The 16,798-nt window shown below is 36.4% G+C and overlaps 2 protein-coding genes across 4 annotated transcripts; one reads left to right on the forward strand and one right to left on the reverse strand.

Moving 5' to 3' along the window:
- The first annotated feature begins 4,078 nt into the window (after positions 1-4,078).
- Positions 4,079-7,864, forward strand: LOC105045736 (B3 domain-containing protein Os06g0194400). 3 transcript variants are annotated; one of them, XM_010924111.4, is made up of 7 exons: positions 4,079-4,344; positions 4,444-4,545; positions 5,292-5,323; positions 5,421-5,580; positions 5,718-5,924; positions 6,287-6,363; positions 7,395-7,864. In XM_010924111.4, exons 1-6 carry the CDS (start codon positions 4,207-4,209, stop codon positions 6,323-6,325), a joined length of 678 nt encoding a protein of 225 aa, XP_010922413.1. In that variant the 5' UTR covers positions 4,079-4,206; the 3' UTR covers positions 6,326-6,363; positions 7,395-7,864. The 3 variants fall into 3 exon arrangements, with proteins under 3 accessions (XP_010922413.1, XP_010922412.1, XP_010922411.1); XM_010924110.4 differs by having other exon boundaries at positions 4,080-4,344; positions 5,418-5,580; positions 7,387-7,863; XM_010924109.4 differs by having other exon boundaries at positions 4,081-4,344; positions 5,418-5,580; positions 7,395-7,861.
- A 400-nt stretch (positions 7,865-8,264) lies between these two features.
- Positions 8,265-14,651, reverse strand: LOC105045735 (metal tolerance protein 5). Its single transcript, XM_010924106.4, has 6 exons — positions 14,332-14,651; positions 12,337-12,446; positions 11,960-12,205; positions 9,885-9,965; positions 9,193-9,426; positions 8,265-8,892 (listed from the first exon to the last, which is right to left on the reverse strand). The coding sequence occupies exons 1-6, from the start codon at positions 14,495-14,497 to the stop codon at positions 8,542-8,544; spliced, it is 1,188 nt and encodes a 395-aa protein (XP_010922408.1). The 5' UTR covers positions 14,498-14,651; the 3' UTR covers positions 8,265-8,541.
- Between the last annotated feature and the right edge of the window lie 2,147 nt (positions 14,652-16,798).

Genomic DNA, 16,798 nt, shown 5'->3' on the forward strand with positions numbered 1-16,798 from the left:
TGAACGTAGGCCAACCCCCCTCCTTCCCTCTCTTCGTGTCCATTTAACCATATATTGTAGTGTTTCTAGTGAAATGTTAAAATTATATTTTTAGATGCTATAATAGAGCAGTAAAGTAAAATTTAAAATTAGTGGGTTAATCATAATTTATAATTAAGCATGTCAAGTAGCTCTTTTAGATTATTCTCAAGAATATCTAGTCAGCTTGTTAGATATGCCACTTTTAAATATCTTAACCTAGTTTGTATATTAAATAAATATGCTAATTGTTCTAGGTCATTTTATCAGCTTAAATAAGAGTTGCCTTCAGGCTCGAGATCCTGAATGCTTGTCAAACAGGACATTTCAAAAAGGGATGCTTATTAGATAGATGAATTCGATTGATAATTTTGCCAACATACCTATCGTTCAAACCAACGTGAACTCAGTCTATTTTTCCATGCCATGTGTCATGTGGAGGCCTCTCCATTGAGAGGTCTCCATTTTATATTATATATATTAGATTAGCTTATTAATTGAGCTTGTTTTTCTTGTATTTTCTTCACTTCTATTGGTGAAGTAAAATAGAGGATTGAATTATTTACCATACTTATTTTGTATTGAAAATTTATCATTATATTTTTATGTAGTTGGATTATTTTTTAACTTAGATTATTATGTTTGTTAAATGATTTTATTATTATTTTTGAATTATTAAGTTTGTTTGATGGTGGTGTTATTAATATATATATATATATATATATATATATATATATATATTAGTTGAGTTGATATAAATTATATTATAAAATATATAGATGATGTCTTTAATTTGGTTATTTATATATAAAAATTTTGAATTAATAAAAAATGGTTAAATGATTTTTGATTTTTTTAGTTTCAATTTCAGTTTTGTGGTTTTTTTTTTGTAGTTGTTATTTTTATTTCAAAAATCGATCAGTTTCATATAGCGACAATAGATCTTGGGTTCAATTTTGATTTTTCATTAAGTGCATCAAATCTATCATATTGACATAAGGGGTGTAAATTGATTGGGTTGGATCGGATCATGAGTGATCCGCCGATCTGATTTGGTTTCTTAATTGGATCCTTATGTTGGATCTAGATCCGATCCAATAGGAGATTGGGTTAAGTCTACGGCTAATATTTTCAAACCCAACAAGTCATTCAAGTCAAGTATAGTCTATATATAATCCGACCTCAATTCAAAAATTTAGATTTAGGTCAAATATAACCAACTACATTTTAATCACTATATAGCCAACTACTGTTAACCATACAATATAGATAATAAAAAATATTATTCTCAAAATAAATTAAAATATAAAAATAATTTTAAATCCATCTTTATGTTAAGGACATTACTCATATAAGTTTTAGATCATAACTCAAAGGCTCAAATGGATTTAGATTCCAACAATATACTGGGTTTGGATTGGATCAAGTTGTAGAGTAGAAGATTTAAAATTGATCCTAAAATCAAAAAGATCAGATCTGATCTGAATCCAGTAAATTTAGATCCGATCTAAAAAATAGAATGGATTCAATTTTAAAATCCGACCCAATTCTATGGGTCTTTTAAAGCAAATCGATTCTAACCAAGTTGACTTATGGGTCAATCCAGCTCATTTGCAACCCTAGTTGGCATCTCTATTCTAACCCAACCCAACTCGGTCCCAAGTTGGATTTTTTACTAAACAACCCCCTACTTGATATATATGTTGGATCAAACTAGTTGGATTGAGTTGAGTCCAGCTATATAAATTTGGTTCGAGGTTTTAGATATTCATCAATTTTAAATGACCTTTCGCAAGGCTAAGAAATCATGTAGCCCTGTGAAACATAAAAATAGACAAACACGCATGCACGCATGCATATATATGGGTTGAAGATCAATCAAGGTTTGAGTTGGGTTGAGGATCAACCATAATTCAACCCAACCAAAGGTCAAGCTTGAATTTTTGAGCCTCCAACCCAAAGTTGTAAAACCTTAACCTAATCCTACCTAATGAGCTAGTTGGGCATGCAGGTTCATTAAAACCAACCCAAGTTGCACACTTACTAAATGCCACGGGTTGCAGGGGACCGTTTCTGACTGCCATTTTGTATGTGGGGTCTAGGTCAAGCTCAATGGAAAACGTAGAGACTACATTGTTGTGCACCCCGCTCACAAGGGACCCACTTTAAGTTTTTTTTTTTGGTAGAACCCACTTTAAGTTGATGGATTTAATGGGACTCCAATTTATCACTCTTTCATTATTCTGCTGACACATCTTAGCCAAAATTGAGTTTTTTAAGTATTTAATGATTTGTGATTCTGTATGTGCAAAAATCATAGTCATCAAACAAATGATTACGTTATTTTATTCATATATAGATGGGATTAATTAGGCAAGAAATTTTGAATTATTTATGAATTTTTAATTTCCTTCTAAACTTTAATCTAGTGCAATCAAATCATTCAACATTTAAATTTATTTAATTTAAACTCCAGCTATAAATTTTGTTTGATTGTCTAGATGAAATTATTATATAATATCATGTGATATACTTATGTGGTAGAAGAAAATAATACAAAAGGTGATATCACGTAACAAGTCCAACACGGCAGTCAGATAAAATTCATGGACAGTGTCCAAATTGAATAAATTCAAAAATTAGATAATCTAATTGTATTAAATTGAAATTCATGATAAAATTAAAATTTTTAAATAATTTAATATTTTTTGTATAATTAATCTTATATAGATGTGCATGTAGATAGTGGAGCTTAGTTTGAGTAAGTCATGTTTCATTATCGTAAACAATACAAACGGGTATTGTAATCTGGTTGACCGAAGTCAGAAGTAGTGTTTGCATCTCTTCCAAGAAGAAATGCTCATGAATGATATCTTTTAATATTATTTAGAAATTCAATATAACTTAAACGCAACGACCTCTCTTCCATATTTACTTGATCTTATTTGCCTGATATCTACCCAAGAATGTGGTCTACACCCTGCAGAAGCACACCTAATCACCCTAAATTAACATTTTGATATAATAAAAGGTTTTAGACTTATAATTTGTTATTGACTGGTTATCATGTAAAAGTAAAATTTATATTTTTGAAGTTGTTGTTTTTTTTTTTTTTTTAAGGCATTAACGATGTCATTTTGATTGAAAACATATGGGATCTTTGAGTCCATCAATAATGTCATGTTTATCAAGAGCTAGATCCTAACATAAAAGTCTTAGTGCAATAATAAATTAATATAAAATATAATTTAATAATATTAAAGATAATACTATAAAAAATTTATTGTATGCATATGTGTATATACAATGCATGTAAATTATGATTTAAACATCAAAATTTCTAAAAATGTAGTGTATGAGCCTAACTTAAGTTCACATTAGATCAATCAGTTGGTGGTATGCAAATCCGACTCCTAAGTATATATTCCAAGGAGGATCTAATTAATACATTCCACTCTATCAGCAAATAAGCTATCCAGCTTTAACGTAGTTTGCCCTATGTTGTGAGAGCAGGAGCCTAACACATTATTTTCATGAGCCAGTGCATTCTTTTGCCTAGCAACAGTTTAGGCCTTGCTATCTCATTATGTAATAAAATCCTTTTTATTTTGTATGCAGTGGGAAATGGTATGAGTAATTTTACTCTCAATTAAGTCCATAAATTACCATATATGGTCCGGGATTATAGGAGGAGATGCTTTGTATTGGGCAACCCTTTAATCGAGGAAGACAATTAGATTCATTGATCCTTTAATCCTCCGAGTTCGTCAGGCTTTAAATGTCGAGAAATGTCCTTTCCAAAAATTAAAAACATATATTATTAATACAACACCCATCGCTCGTTTTAATTTGAATTTGAATTCCATGCCACGTTTCGCCTTCTGGCTGGATACTTCATGCTTCGCCCCGTTCCAGAACCCAACGTGTCACATCCGCTTCAGAAAGTGGAACATAATACACGTTTCACGCATGTGGAGGCCACTCGTGTATTGCTCCCGTCCGCTTAGCGGAGATAAAGCTTCCGCTTGGAGAAGGACCTAAACTTCAGTCCTTTTAAAACCCTGGGGTTTAAACGGTCGCAAGGGCAACTGAGAGCAGCCCCCATTTCTACTTGCCTTCCTCCTCTCCCCCCGAGTCTCAGATACTCCTCTCTCTCTATCTCTCTCTTTCTCTTTCTCTCTCGTGGAGATGGGAGCTGGCAAGGCCTTGTCCTATGAGGAGATGCGCCAGAAGAAGCTGGAGGAGAACAAGAGGAAGCTGGAGGAGCTAAACCTGAGCCATCTCTCTTTGGTCCTGCGAGAGGCCACCAGCCCCAAGACCACCCCGGTTTCAGCCATTTCCTTTTTCCTCTTTTGCTCGTCCTTCAACTATTTGTTTCATCGATGTCTTATTGCCCTTTGTTTTGGCCTCCTTGTGTTTGATCAGACTAAGCAGACAAAGCGAAAGGTGCCGCAAGAAGGGGGCTTGGTGGCTGTAAGGAGGTCGGATCGTCTCGCCAACCTTCCACAGCAGCCCACCTATCGTGAAGTATACTGCCTGTTTTTATCTTGGATTCGGCATTGTTTTTTAAAGCAATCGCTTTTTGTTTTTTCTTTTTCTTGTTTTCTTCTTCTTCTACTTTTTGGTGGTGATGCGTTTTGGGGTTTTTGGCATGAGGCATTAGAAAACTTTTGTTTTCTCTTGATCTGGGATTTTTCCATCAAGAAAGGGAGAATATTTCTTGTTTCTATGGCCTATTTTGGTACATTGTTTCTATTGCCTCCAGTTCTTCCTCTATTGCTAGTGGTTTGCACCCTAAATGGATAATAAAGTCGATGTATAGGGACTTGAATAAACTGAATTATTAGGAGTTTTAATACATGAAACATTCACGCTTTTGAGTTTGGGTTTTGGTGCGCAATCCAATTGATTATAGATATCGAGCTATGATGGCCAAGTGGCCAGTGAGTCGGCGTAAAGTTGATCTGCCCATAAACCATAAAGGAATGTGCGTACTCTTTCCTTTTCTCATGATTTGAAGATGGATGCCTGGAGAACAATAGCTATTGTATCTATCACTTCTTAGTATGGTAATCTTAGTCCTGTTAGGGTTTAAATATTGTGGTTTATGAGCCTGACACCCCGTCTACTAGTAGTGCTCCATCTTTTTCAAAAGGTTTTAGTGTGCATATGTATTGAGATCGCTTGCATTAATTTCTAGTCCATTAGAAAGTAACCTGTAGGCCTTTCAGTATGAATACTGACTCCTTTTGAAACCTTTGGCACTCCAATAGGTTGCTTCAGATATCGTGGAGAGGCCTAGAAGGTCTGGAATATGTTTCTCTCTTAACTCCAATATTTCATAATGACATTTGATTATCAGTTATTTTTTTTCTAATTATTATGACTTTGGCTTTTAGAAGTTTCAAGCGTAGATGTTTAGCAGATCGAGTGTATGCCTCAGATGAAGCTAGGTTGTATGCTCAGACAAAAGCAGAAGAACTTGAATCACAACTTGATCCAAAATTTCCCACCTTTGTCAAGCCTATGCTCCAATCCCATGTTACTGGGGGCTTTTGGCTGGTAAATATGATTAACAATGATATGGGGCATTATAAACACATTATCTTTCTTTCATTTTACATTTCTTATGGCTACGTAGAATGTAAACTTGGGAGTTCATATTGAATTTATTGATATATTGACAATGTTGTTAACAGGGTCTTCCTAGGCATTTCTGTACCAAGCATTTGCCAAGAAAAGATACGATGATGACCTTGGTTGATGAAAATGGTGATGAATTCAAATCTCTTTACCTTGCCCCCAAGAATGGATTGAGTGGTGGATGGAGAGGTTTTTCGATTTATCATGAGTTAGTTGATGGTGATGCACTTATTTTCCAGTTGATCAAGCCTACAACATTCAAGGTTGTTTTTTGGTTAATATATGAACAAATGATCACATATTGATTTGTGTTTTTATCTATTATGAATTATAAAAATGTCTGTTGTATACTCACTTCGTCAGCACAATTTCTTTACCTGATCTGTGAACCATACGTGTACATACATATACATATGTATAATGCGTACATACATGCATATATTCTAATGCTACTTCACACCTCTCTATCCACTTATCTCCTTATTTTTATGGATTTTATACCAAAACTTCATTAATATTTTTACCATAACAAAATGAAGGTTGTGTTTTTGCATTAATTTATAGTAACTGATTCCATTGTTCGATTTTCCTTGATTTTGATTTTCTTCTTTAATGTACTGTACAGGTTTACATAATCAGAGCAAGTGGCTACGATCAGAGTTGATGCGAACAAGTTTCGTTCATGACTAGAGAAAATGCCAAGTAATTCATTCCTACCCTAATCCTCAGTCACGCAGGGTGTAATTCTGCTGAGTTATACTTCAGTAAAATTGATACTGACATCTTCTCCTTGCAACACTTCTTGATGCTTATGGACTGCAAGTACATAATAATTGTTTGACATGCAACCACTATGTATAGCAGGAGGCATAAGTAAATGATAATCCCACTGACATTGAATTTTTGCCTTCAATTTCTCCTCGAAAAGAAGTTTTTGCCTTCAAATTTTGTTTGAAACTGACAAAATTCCATCACCTTTTCACTTGTTTTTTGATATAAATTTATAGATGAAGTGGAACTCTTGGACTATTAATATTTGACTAAGGTAGTCATGTCAATTTGCTAGCACAGATGTATATTTGATGAACTCCCTAATAATTTTAATCTGATTCATAACTATTCCTAATTTTAATTTCTACATCTACCTTAAAAGGATTATACAAATATCCACAAGGTTTGACCATCTAAAGTTCTAATCGTTATAGTTGCATAAAGTATTTATTTGTATAATCAGCACACAGTGTAATGAAAATATTCAGTCTGAAGAAAATGAAGAGCGTGAGACTTTATTTGTGCTTATTGTATTTGTTAATCTATGCTGCATTTTGGTGCATATTATGCAACTACCATATACTGCATAATTGCCTTTGGATCAAATGCAAACACTTTTTAGTTCCTGTAACAAGACATTTCTAGGTGTCTCTACCATTTTCTGTCATGCCTGGTATCAGACTTGTCTCTATTGTTGAGTCAATCCTTGCAGGTTTCATTTTTTCCCTGCAACTTGGGTTATTTTGAATATCTATAAACAATTTATACTAATTTTTTTCTCCAATATCATTTCTTTTCTAAATTTTTTTCTCCAATATAATTTCTTTTCTAATTTTTTTCTCCAATATAATTTCTTTTGCTTTTTGTTGTTACATTCTCCTTTTCATATTCATTTAATCTGAACGCTTCATTGGACATAATATAATAGTCATATAGTGAACACAAGTTGTTCAGCAATGCAGGCAAATGATGATACCGAGATGGTGGTAACACAAAAGCAGTTCATGGTTTCAATCCGGCTAACGTATAGAACCTTACTGCAAGACAGGCATTGCTTGTTCGTGTTTTTTTTTTTTTTTTTTTTTTTTTGCGTTTTCTTTTTGGGGGGAAATCTGTTGTGTCCTCATGTGACTCTATTCCAGCGATGCTGGGAACTTCTAAAACTTTTTCCTCCGTTACATCTAAAGTCATTAGATATATTACGATCTTGTAGGTATGCTGTTTAATTTTGTTTAGCTTCATTAAGTGGACCGTTGTTGTTCTGATCGACCAAGCTTCTCTTATTTCAGAAGTAAAGGATAGACCGAGTTTCTCAGCCATTATATTCATCCAAGAGGATATTTTCTTAACACAGTTCTGGTTATTTTATCCATAGAGTTTACAGGAAAAGATCTACCAATTGTTATGTTTTATGTCTTAAACATGTAGGCTAGTATCGAAGTTGAGACGATGCAAGTTATTGCGTTATTTCATCTTGAGAGCTCAGAAAAATGAGTAGACTCGGAGTGTGCCACTTCCCCCACATTACCTTCTTCCCTCCGCTGCAAGACCTCGTCTCATGAACGATCGTAGCATAACATCATAATCTCTATGGCTTATGCACTCTACTGATGAATGTACCAAGAAAGTTTACGTTCCATCTCTGGGGCCCTTCTGTAACACCACCGTAAACCAGCAGTTATATTAATTTTCAGCATGTCTTGATGAAAGTACGTTCAGAATACGTCCATTCACAACTCCACAAAATGCACATTGGACAAGAGTTTCCCTAAGGTCACCTCACAACGAATACACGCCGCAACTTTGCAGGGAAGCCAAATTTACAGCACATGTCAAGGATGAGGAAGCCCTCCATATCCACTATAGTGCTCCAAAAACTTTAAGCAGAGTATAATTTTGTTTGCACAAATTCTCTCAGAAAAAGCTTTGCATGTGAAAATACTAATAATTCTTAGCCATAATTCACATTGTTGCATCAACCATAAGCTATTGCTATGGTTCAAGATTGAACCCAGGTGACGGGCATATCAGATCTACTAAAGATGAATCCTTCTCACATGGTCAATATATTTCCATGATCCGCTTAAGAAGAAGTCCAACTTCAGGAGGCTATGTATCATGGGCTTGGGCATGCTCAGGACGATGGGTGAACTCATAGTCAAGGTGGACAAAGGCACGCTCTATCTCGGGCAATAGCTCGAGTTTCTCCTGCAAGGCCTCCCCAATGTCGTGTGCTTCTCTCAGGGGCATATCTGATGGCAATACAATATCCACCTCCACAAAGTAATGGGAACCAAATGTGTATGCCCTCACAGTGTCGATGTGCCTGATGGCCTTGTGGTGGTTCCAGCAGAGGTAAGTCAGCTTTTGTAGATATTCCGGTGCTGCTGATCGGCCTACCAATGAGTTCACATTTTCCAGAACGGTCATTGACCATGTTCTGATGGTGTATAGTGCCAGCTGCAGTCAAAGGCATTGTGTAAGAATGCAAGGCAACACTATCACAAATGGACATAATTAGCAAATGTAACATTTTGATGAAAATTAACTTATGCAAATTAATCCCTTTGTCTAACAGACTAATCATGCTCTTCAACCATCTTGCAAACACATGGCCTGCATGTTGTAATGGTTATAACGGTAAAGAAAAATGATGCAATTTGAACGACTAATCATCATAGAACTCATGGCATGCAGGCTGTAAGCCCAAGTCAGTTCAAAGCATGCGTGCAGAAAAGATATGATGGCTAATACACTTACGATGATAGCTCCAACAGGGTCAATCCAGTCTTTTACATAGTTGGCAAGTAGTGCAGCCACAAGGCCAATGACATTGGTGATGACATCAAAGAAGTGGTCTTGTGCATAAGCTTTGACGATCTCATTAGTGAATGAGCGGCAATACACAACCAGAACAAGCTTCACAAGTGTCACTGCTAGCATAATGTCTACCACCCATGCTTCTTGCTCCTTGGTCAAGCTGAAGTCATCCTCCTGCATTTGATCAATCATAATTATGTCAAGAAACATGGAACCTTGACGCCAGAAAAAGTGGCCTTGAATATTTCAATCAGCAACATTGCTGTACAAAAGTGATATTAAATTGCTTATGCACCATTATTTAGACAAAACAATTGTTTAAGATTCCATTTTGTTGGGAGATAGACTATCATAAATGGTCCACTAACTTCGGCATTCCTGGTCAATCTCAACTTACATTGTTTGTGAATGGCTTACAAACCATCTTTGTGAGAGAGGGAGAGGGAGGGGGGAGGATAATCACCATCCAAGAATAAACGTAATCACCATCCAAGAATAAATATCAACTTAATAGGCAAACAAACATGGAGCATAGACTACCATTAAATGTCACTAAATTGCTAGAAGGAATAAACACAAAGAAACAGTGAAGAATATACTCATGTGGGAGTCAAGAAAAGACATCCACTTACATCAGATATCAACGAGCGCACCGACTCTAAAATAATCTGGAGACCTAATGTTGCCATAACAGATGCGAACACGAGAATTCCCTGCACATGATATTTTATGAGTATTTCAAAGCACGTAGGGCACAGAAGAAATGAACAATTGAGAAGCTAAAATGCTCGTATGACTAAGCATGAAGCTCCAACAAGTAAACCTGTCATGTGTTAAAGTGCAGATGATCAGGGCTATACTTTAGTCAATGAAGATTTTTTTTTTCCCATTCCAAATGCTGAGCTTCACTCGTAAATGAAACTATAAAGACTGAGCATGAAGCAAAACCCTTAATTCTGTTTCATTAGAATGGGGCATGGATGTTTTTCATTTTAAATCCCACAAAAAGAAGAATACCAGGTTGTAGTTAGGGGTGTCAAACGAACTGAGCAGCTTCAGTCTGGTTCGAGAAACACTTAAATCAAGCTCAATATAAAGCTAAAAAAACCAAGCTTGAATCAGCAAAACAAGCTCTAAATTAATTTCAAGCCGAGCCAAAAATTGATCCTGCTTGATTAAGCTCAGCTTGATAAGGCTCGAATATATTTAAATTATATATACTCTTTTTTCATATACAATGGACATTGGACTAAAGTTTTATCTGGGTGTGTGTGTGTGTTCGGATCATTAGACGTTAATTTAGATCCGAACAAAAGCTTGAACCAAAACTTGAAATCAAGAATCATGCTTTCATTTAAACTTGTACCAAGCTTGATTTAATTTGGAGCTGTGATTTAGGATTATCAAGCTAAACAAGTAGGCTCATGCTCAGCTCAATCTGGAATTAAGCTTGAAACAATGGTAAATAAAATGAGCTTGTTCTTGGAATTCCAGCTTAAGTTCAAAGCAAGATTGATCAGACTCGAGCTAGATATAGCTTGGTTTCGTTATGACACTAGTCCTAGGCTCGTAGCAGTTTATTCTCAATGAAGGGGTTATACATATATATAATGTTAATACTAGAGTGATTCAGGGAAGTATTACAAACTCACAGGGAGTTTTTTTTTTTTCCTCACAAAAACAAATTGAATTAATATATACTCTTCAATACTCCTAACATTTACAACCTGAATACAATATTTTAATTTGATTAATCTAATTCTTTACTTGACATGTCACTTAACGACAACTATATTTTGCCCAGTTTACTCTCAAGTGATATTACACCATTTCCAAATAACAAAATCATTTAAACATCTTGAAAGATAACGTCAATGGATAATAATGGATCCAGTCAATTAGGATGCCTGTAGTTAGTCTTTATTCCGGTATTTCCTTCTTAGTTTTTGGAATAAGATAGTTAGCAACAAATCCAGAGCTTTTTGGGACTCAAGAAGACTCATCATCTGAAATCATTGCACCTGAAGCTTTCTCTCAGTGCCTTCTGATAAATATTTTGGTAGCAATGCAAAATTGTTGGTCAAAATGTTAAACCTATACCTTTATAAAATTTCTTTTTTTTTGTTTTCCTCCAAATGTACTCTTTTTGCTTACATCTTTTCTGCTCTCCTCAAACTTTGCCAAGATGTATAGAAATCACCAGTCCTGCCTCACCTAAGAGGTGAAGGAGAAAGACAATACTATTTATTTTAATTCTTTCAGCTACAAGGACATCCACCAAGAAAACTGACGGCTATATCTTGCATTTAGATAAAACATCTCTGAAGTTCGAGCAACATAATCTTGGAGCACTTCACATCCAAGTCAATTGTCTAGCAAATAAACAAAAGAATTCATAAGTCTCAAATATGTATAAATTTACAGGACTAACAGTATTACACCAGTTCCAGTTTTACAACCAAAGAGGCCTTTATTTTAGTAAATAATAACCGAATGAATTTGCTATGAAGATAGCAATTCAAAATCCTTGTAGCTAAAAAGCAAGAAGAATGGCAAAAATTAAAAGCTAATAGATTTGATACATAACAACATGCAAAAAAGATTAGATATTAATAGCCAGAATGCATTTACAAATGTCAGAAGAACCAAGTCAAGTAATTGGGCATCATCAATTTGACTTGTACAATAATAAAGCAAAGAAACTAACCAGTGGCTGCATGCGCCTTTTCCCGATAGGGTATTGGTAAGGATTTGGTGTTTGCATAGAGAATGCAGTAAACCATAGGATAAAACCGGATAACAGATCAAGAAGTGAGTCCAATGTAGATGCAATGATTGCTAGAGAACTACTCCTTATTGAAGCATAAACTTTTGCAGCAAAGAGAACCATGTTTGCAATATTTGATATACGGATGGCTGTTGTCTCACTTCTGGCAACCTTTTCACGTTCTTCCTATATGTAATACAATTATGTCAGTCCATGACCTACTACTAGAAACTAGAAAAAAATTTCTTCAACCCAGCTTTCCAACAGTTTCTTCTTTTCCCTGGAAAAAAGGACGATGATAGGTATATAAGTCCAACCTTTGACATTCCAGGAAGAAAACCACGATCAGTCAAGGCATCCATTTCATTAAATCCCTCCAGCATTTCTACCTGCTGCTGATAATATTCTGCCACAACATCTCCAGTGCCTATATACATCAACCAAGTTTTTACTTATAAAATGCCAAATCAATGTTCTTCACTTATTCCAATTAGCGTCATGTGATTTTAAGGGAAATTCCAAACTCTTGAGATTAAATCATAAGCCACTTGGTTAATGAAACACAATCTGAGCAAAATCAAATGGTGAAAACTGGTGTCAAATTTTCAAAGATCATAACGCATTTCAGCCAACAGATGCTAAAGATCCACGGATCTGACAAAATTGATTATCACTTCACACAGTTTCATAAAAGCTTCTTCTGAAAATAGAAGATGGATGAGCACCATCTAAAACGATATATACGAAAATCATAAATGCAATCATCGGCATTTCTTCATGCAGATGAAACAAGAATTCCCTAGTCAACTTCCCCAGTGGAAAGGCCCATCAATACAGTTAGACGTGTGCAAAAAACCAGCCGAACGACAAACTGACCCAAATCGGTCTTTTCATTTTGCTTTATAGTGATTTTTTTAATTCAATTTGTGTGTGCGTACAAAATAGAAAGTTTTGAACCGACCCAAAGTTTTTCTTACATTTTTTTTTTGATCTATAAATAGAATTTTACATTTAGACTTGGCCCGGGTCATTTAGCTGAACCTACTGAACATTAATCCGATAAACCGAACCAAACCAAACCGAATTTCTCAGATCAATTTCCAGTGATTTTTGTACATGGTCAGTTCGGTTTTCGGTATACCTCCAAATCAACCAGATCCATACGCACCCTAAATACAGTATCATGCCCAAATCTTGTTGGTGTGGGAATATGTTATTGGTGAAAAGCTAAATGCTTTAAAGGCTTATGTGTGCCTTAATTTATCACAGAAAAGGGCCCTTTACACTGACAAAATTGTAATCTAAATTCACTATGGTTCAAACATATCCAGACCTGCTTAGTACACAAAAAGGAGGTATTTTGTTATCAAAATGTATACAGATATATTGATGTAAAGAATTCCATTTGTTTTAAGGTATGCTAATGAACAAAAGAACCATATAGATGGATATAAATTGGAGTTGGTGGTTGACAATGCAGCGCCTACAACTATCATTTCACGAAAAATTGTAAGTGGAGAGCAGAAAAAGGAGTTTCCGTGGATTGAAATGACACTAAGAAACATAACTCTTTTATGAAATCAAAGAAAATGTGTTCTTATGGACTTTTTTGGACTAAACCAACCATTCATAGAAACCATTTTAAAAAAAACCTATGGTTCATCTGCGTGCTAAAAGCAATTGAGGAGGCAATAAATACTGCTTAGAGAGCCCAACAAAGATGAATCTTAGGTCGCCTGTACAGGCTGTTCTGTTAAAGAACACAAGTTATTCAATAATTAATCAGGGAAACACATCTTAACGCATGCTGAAAAAGCTAGGTTATAATTGGAGTCCTGAATTCACCAGTGATATCATTTGCAAAGGGCGCCTCCGCAGGATATTAACCATTAAACTTTTCCTCTCATTTGATAGGCCTAATCCAACAAGAGCTTTTCAAGATATGGTATTAAGTTATTCACAGAAAAGATGGCAGATAATTTTGTTAGAAAGAGGAACATAGACTTTTTTTTTTTTGTTGCTTTCTGTCAATTTTACATCATTAATCAATAAGTATCCTTCCTGTGCCGATAAAAAGCCAAGAACGAGTTATAGTATCAGGAAGGAAAAGACAAGAATATCCTTTAGAAGAAACCCATGGAAGATTATCTAGTTCCCCTAAAAAAACAATCGCTAAAACTGCACTTAGAGACAGTTAGGTCAGCTCTTCGACGATAAAGAAACGGAATCACCCCACAAAACCACATCAATCCCAACACGCAATCCAAGAAAGAGTCGAGAATGCAATCGTTAAATTGAAAGAAGAATTGAACCTAAGACTCCCAGGCAGTCCTGGAGGGCACGGGGGGGCTTCTCTTGGAGATCCGACCGCCGGAACCCCTCGAAGTTGAGCCGCCATGATGGCTCCCGCTCGTGGGACTCCGGCAAGAGGAGTTCCGCTCCCTCGGCATTCCCGCCGGAGCTCGCAGCCTCCACCATTCCCCTTCTTCCACAGCCCTCGAATCAAGGTCGGATCCAAAGAGACCGGAGATGGGTTCAAATGGGCTTCTCAGACTTTCGTCCTGCGGCGCCCATATAATAGAAGGGAGGCAGGTGGTGTTGGTGATGAAGAAATTATTGCATGCACCGGGCGCAAGCGAACCAGGGCAAATATATGTACGGTGGATAGCGCGCAATCCGGAGTTGGTGAAATTCAAAGGGTAGCGTGGCGTGTTATCCACCGTGGGATTTGACGCGGTCCAACTGCACCTGCCGCGCGATATGGGGTTGGTGATGGCCTAATTCCTTTTGGTTTCGGGCCTCGTCAGAAAAAAAAAAAAAAAGTGACGGGATTTCGGGATTCACAAAAATAATCTTGTGTATCAGGTGCGTGAGACGGTGGAGATTGCGTCTCTCACCCAAAGTTGTGGGGCCCGCTAGAGGGATACAGTTCAAAGAATAGGGGGAAAGGATCCACGGGGTGCCCACTTTCCTCGAGGTCACTTCGAGATCGCCGGGCCCACCACTAGCCGCCCGCCGGGGAAAGGTGTCGTCCCGATCCGCTGCCTTCCAACCGCGCCACGTTGGTCCGAGCAAAACGGAGGTATATGCCACGTTTCCTGATCTGTAGTATTTCGGAATTCTGGTGTCCTTTCGTGGTGTATTTGCACGTTGCGGGTAAGGGACCGGGAACGGAGTTGGGTTAGTATGGGTCCGGCTAGGGTTGTCCGTTTAACTGGATGCGAATCGGACCACGCCTTTGGGATACCTTCGGAAATTAAACCAGGAAGGGCAACATCGGGTAGATGGGGACAGATTTCTACCCACCTTATCCTTGCATAATTAGAGACTGCCGTAGGTAACCTTGTGGCGGAAGAAAAAAAAAAAAAAGAGAAAGAAAGACCATACGAAAAAGGCCTATCATTATGTGCCATTCTTTTAACACAAAAAAAAAAAAAAAAAAAAAAAACACTCACATATTACTTTAACTCAGTAAAGTTAAAAAATAAATATTATTAAACAGAATTAGAAAGACCATGCTATCTTAATTTGAATATATTTATCAAAATTAAAAATAAAATTATTAAAAAAATAAATATTATTATAATTTGTTGATGCAGAAATCTATCTGGAAGTCGTATCGATTGGAGTTGGATGACGATGGCAGGTCGACGATGATGGTGAGACTTGCAAAAAAAAATCTCCAATCGAAGATAGTTTCAATGGAGATCTTCCGATGTTTAAATTAGGATTCTGACAACAACAAGAGAGAAAAATTCAGAGAGGAGATTTTATCCATTAGAGATCTTATATAGGTCTTATTTATAAACAGAGATTGAAGAGCTGTGAGAAAAAAAAATCAAGCGATTAGCTTAGATTTATCTGAAGAGATATTGCCGTTATCTTTTCCTAACTACTCTGCTGTCAAGCTACTGTAGCGTAGCAATTTAAATTTTGAAAGAGAATCAGATAGGACCAGCTTCTTGTTGGATTGGCTAGCATCAAAGATCGGTAAAGATGGATTGCCGAAGTAAAAAATTATGGTCGTGGATCGAATCGGTCGATGAAGCAAATAAATCAAAAAAATCTGTTGGGCTCCAAAGTGTACGCTTCACGTCTTCGATCACGATGAAATTATCCCCAGCATAGTTAATCCAAAAAAACTCAATTCTACTGTTTCGTCGCGAGGCAATGCAGTCCACAGTATTATTTATCTCCCAAAAAACGTGTGGCTCAAAAAAAGACGCAATTTCTTACCATATTTCAAAACGTCTTGCAATAAGGATGGTCCATTCGCCACCAATCGATGCTTATCTCATGATCTACTCAATCACCATCATTGTTACTTTAAAGTAAGATGCAATCTACCCTAAGAGTGAGCCTTTTCTAGCTTATGCCTCCCTAGTCGCTCTCAATTCAACTCGAGAAATCGACACATCGAAAAATTAATTGCCACATGCAATAACGAGTTAGAAGTTTGGGCCTCTAATTATGAACCATGCTCCATCTCTACAACCACCGTTATCCATACTACCATTGAAAAAGTTCACCTTGAGAAAGTAAGGGGATGAGGGCTCCCAAGCGATAGAGACTATTCAGATTGCAGCTAATGTTGAGGAGAAGCAGTCGTCTCCACTATTAACAGGTCTCCGACAAAAGGTAAGTAAATGATCATGGGAGCATAGGAGAAGGCCCACTCTAGCTGTGGTTAAAAAAAACCAAACATTCGTAGCTAACCAAACATAATATGCAACATACACAACTTGGATGCGATGGAGATAAAATGATGTTTTATTCATG

The sequence above is a fragment of the Elaeis guineensis genome, chromosome 5 (genome assembly GCF_000442705.2).
Source record: "Elaeis guineensis isolate ETL-2024a chromosome 5, EG11, whole genome shotgun sequence".
Lineage (NCBI taxonomy): Eukaryota > Viridiplantae > Streptophyta > Magnoliopsida > Arecales > Arecaceae > Elaeis > Elaeis guineensis.

Excerpts from the sequence above, each read along its gene's own strand:
- LOC105045735 (XM_010924106.4), bottom strand. The coding sequence starts at position 14,497 with ATGGTGGAGGCTGCGAGCTCCGGCGGGAATGCCGAGGGAGCGGAACTC. Across the intron at positions 12,447-14,331 it reads GGACTGCCTGGGAGTCTTAG|GCACTGGAGATGTTGTGGCA; the intron begins GTTCAATTCTTC and ends TGATGTATATAG. Across the intron at positions 9,966-11,959 it reads AAAGGCGCATGCAGCCACTG|GGAATTCTCGTGTTCGCATC; the intron begins GTTAGTTTCTTT and ends TATCATGTGCAG.
- LOC105045736 (XM_010924110.4), top strand. The coding sequence starts at position 4,207 with ATGGGAGCTGGCAAGGCCTTGTCCTATGAGGAGATGCGCCAGAAGAAG. Across the intron at positions 4,345-4,443 it reads CCAGCCCCAAGACCACCCCG|ACTAAGCAGACAAAGCGAAA; the intron begins GTTTCAGCCATT and ends GTGTTTGATCAG. Across the intron at positions 5,324-5,417 it reads ATCGTGGAGAGGCCTAGAAG|AAGTTTCAAGCGTAGATGTT; the intron begins GTCTGGAATATG and ends TTTGGCTTTTAG.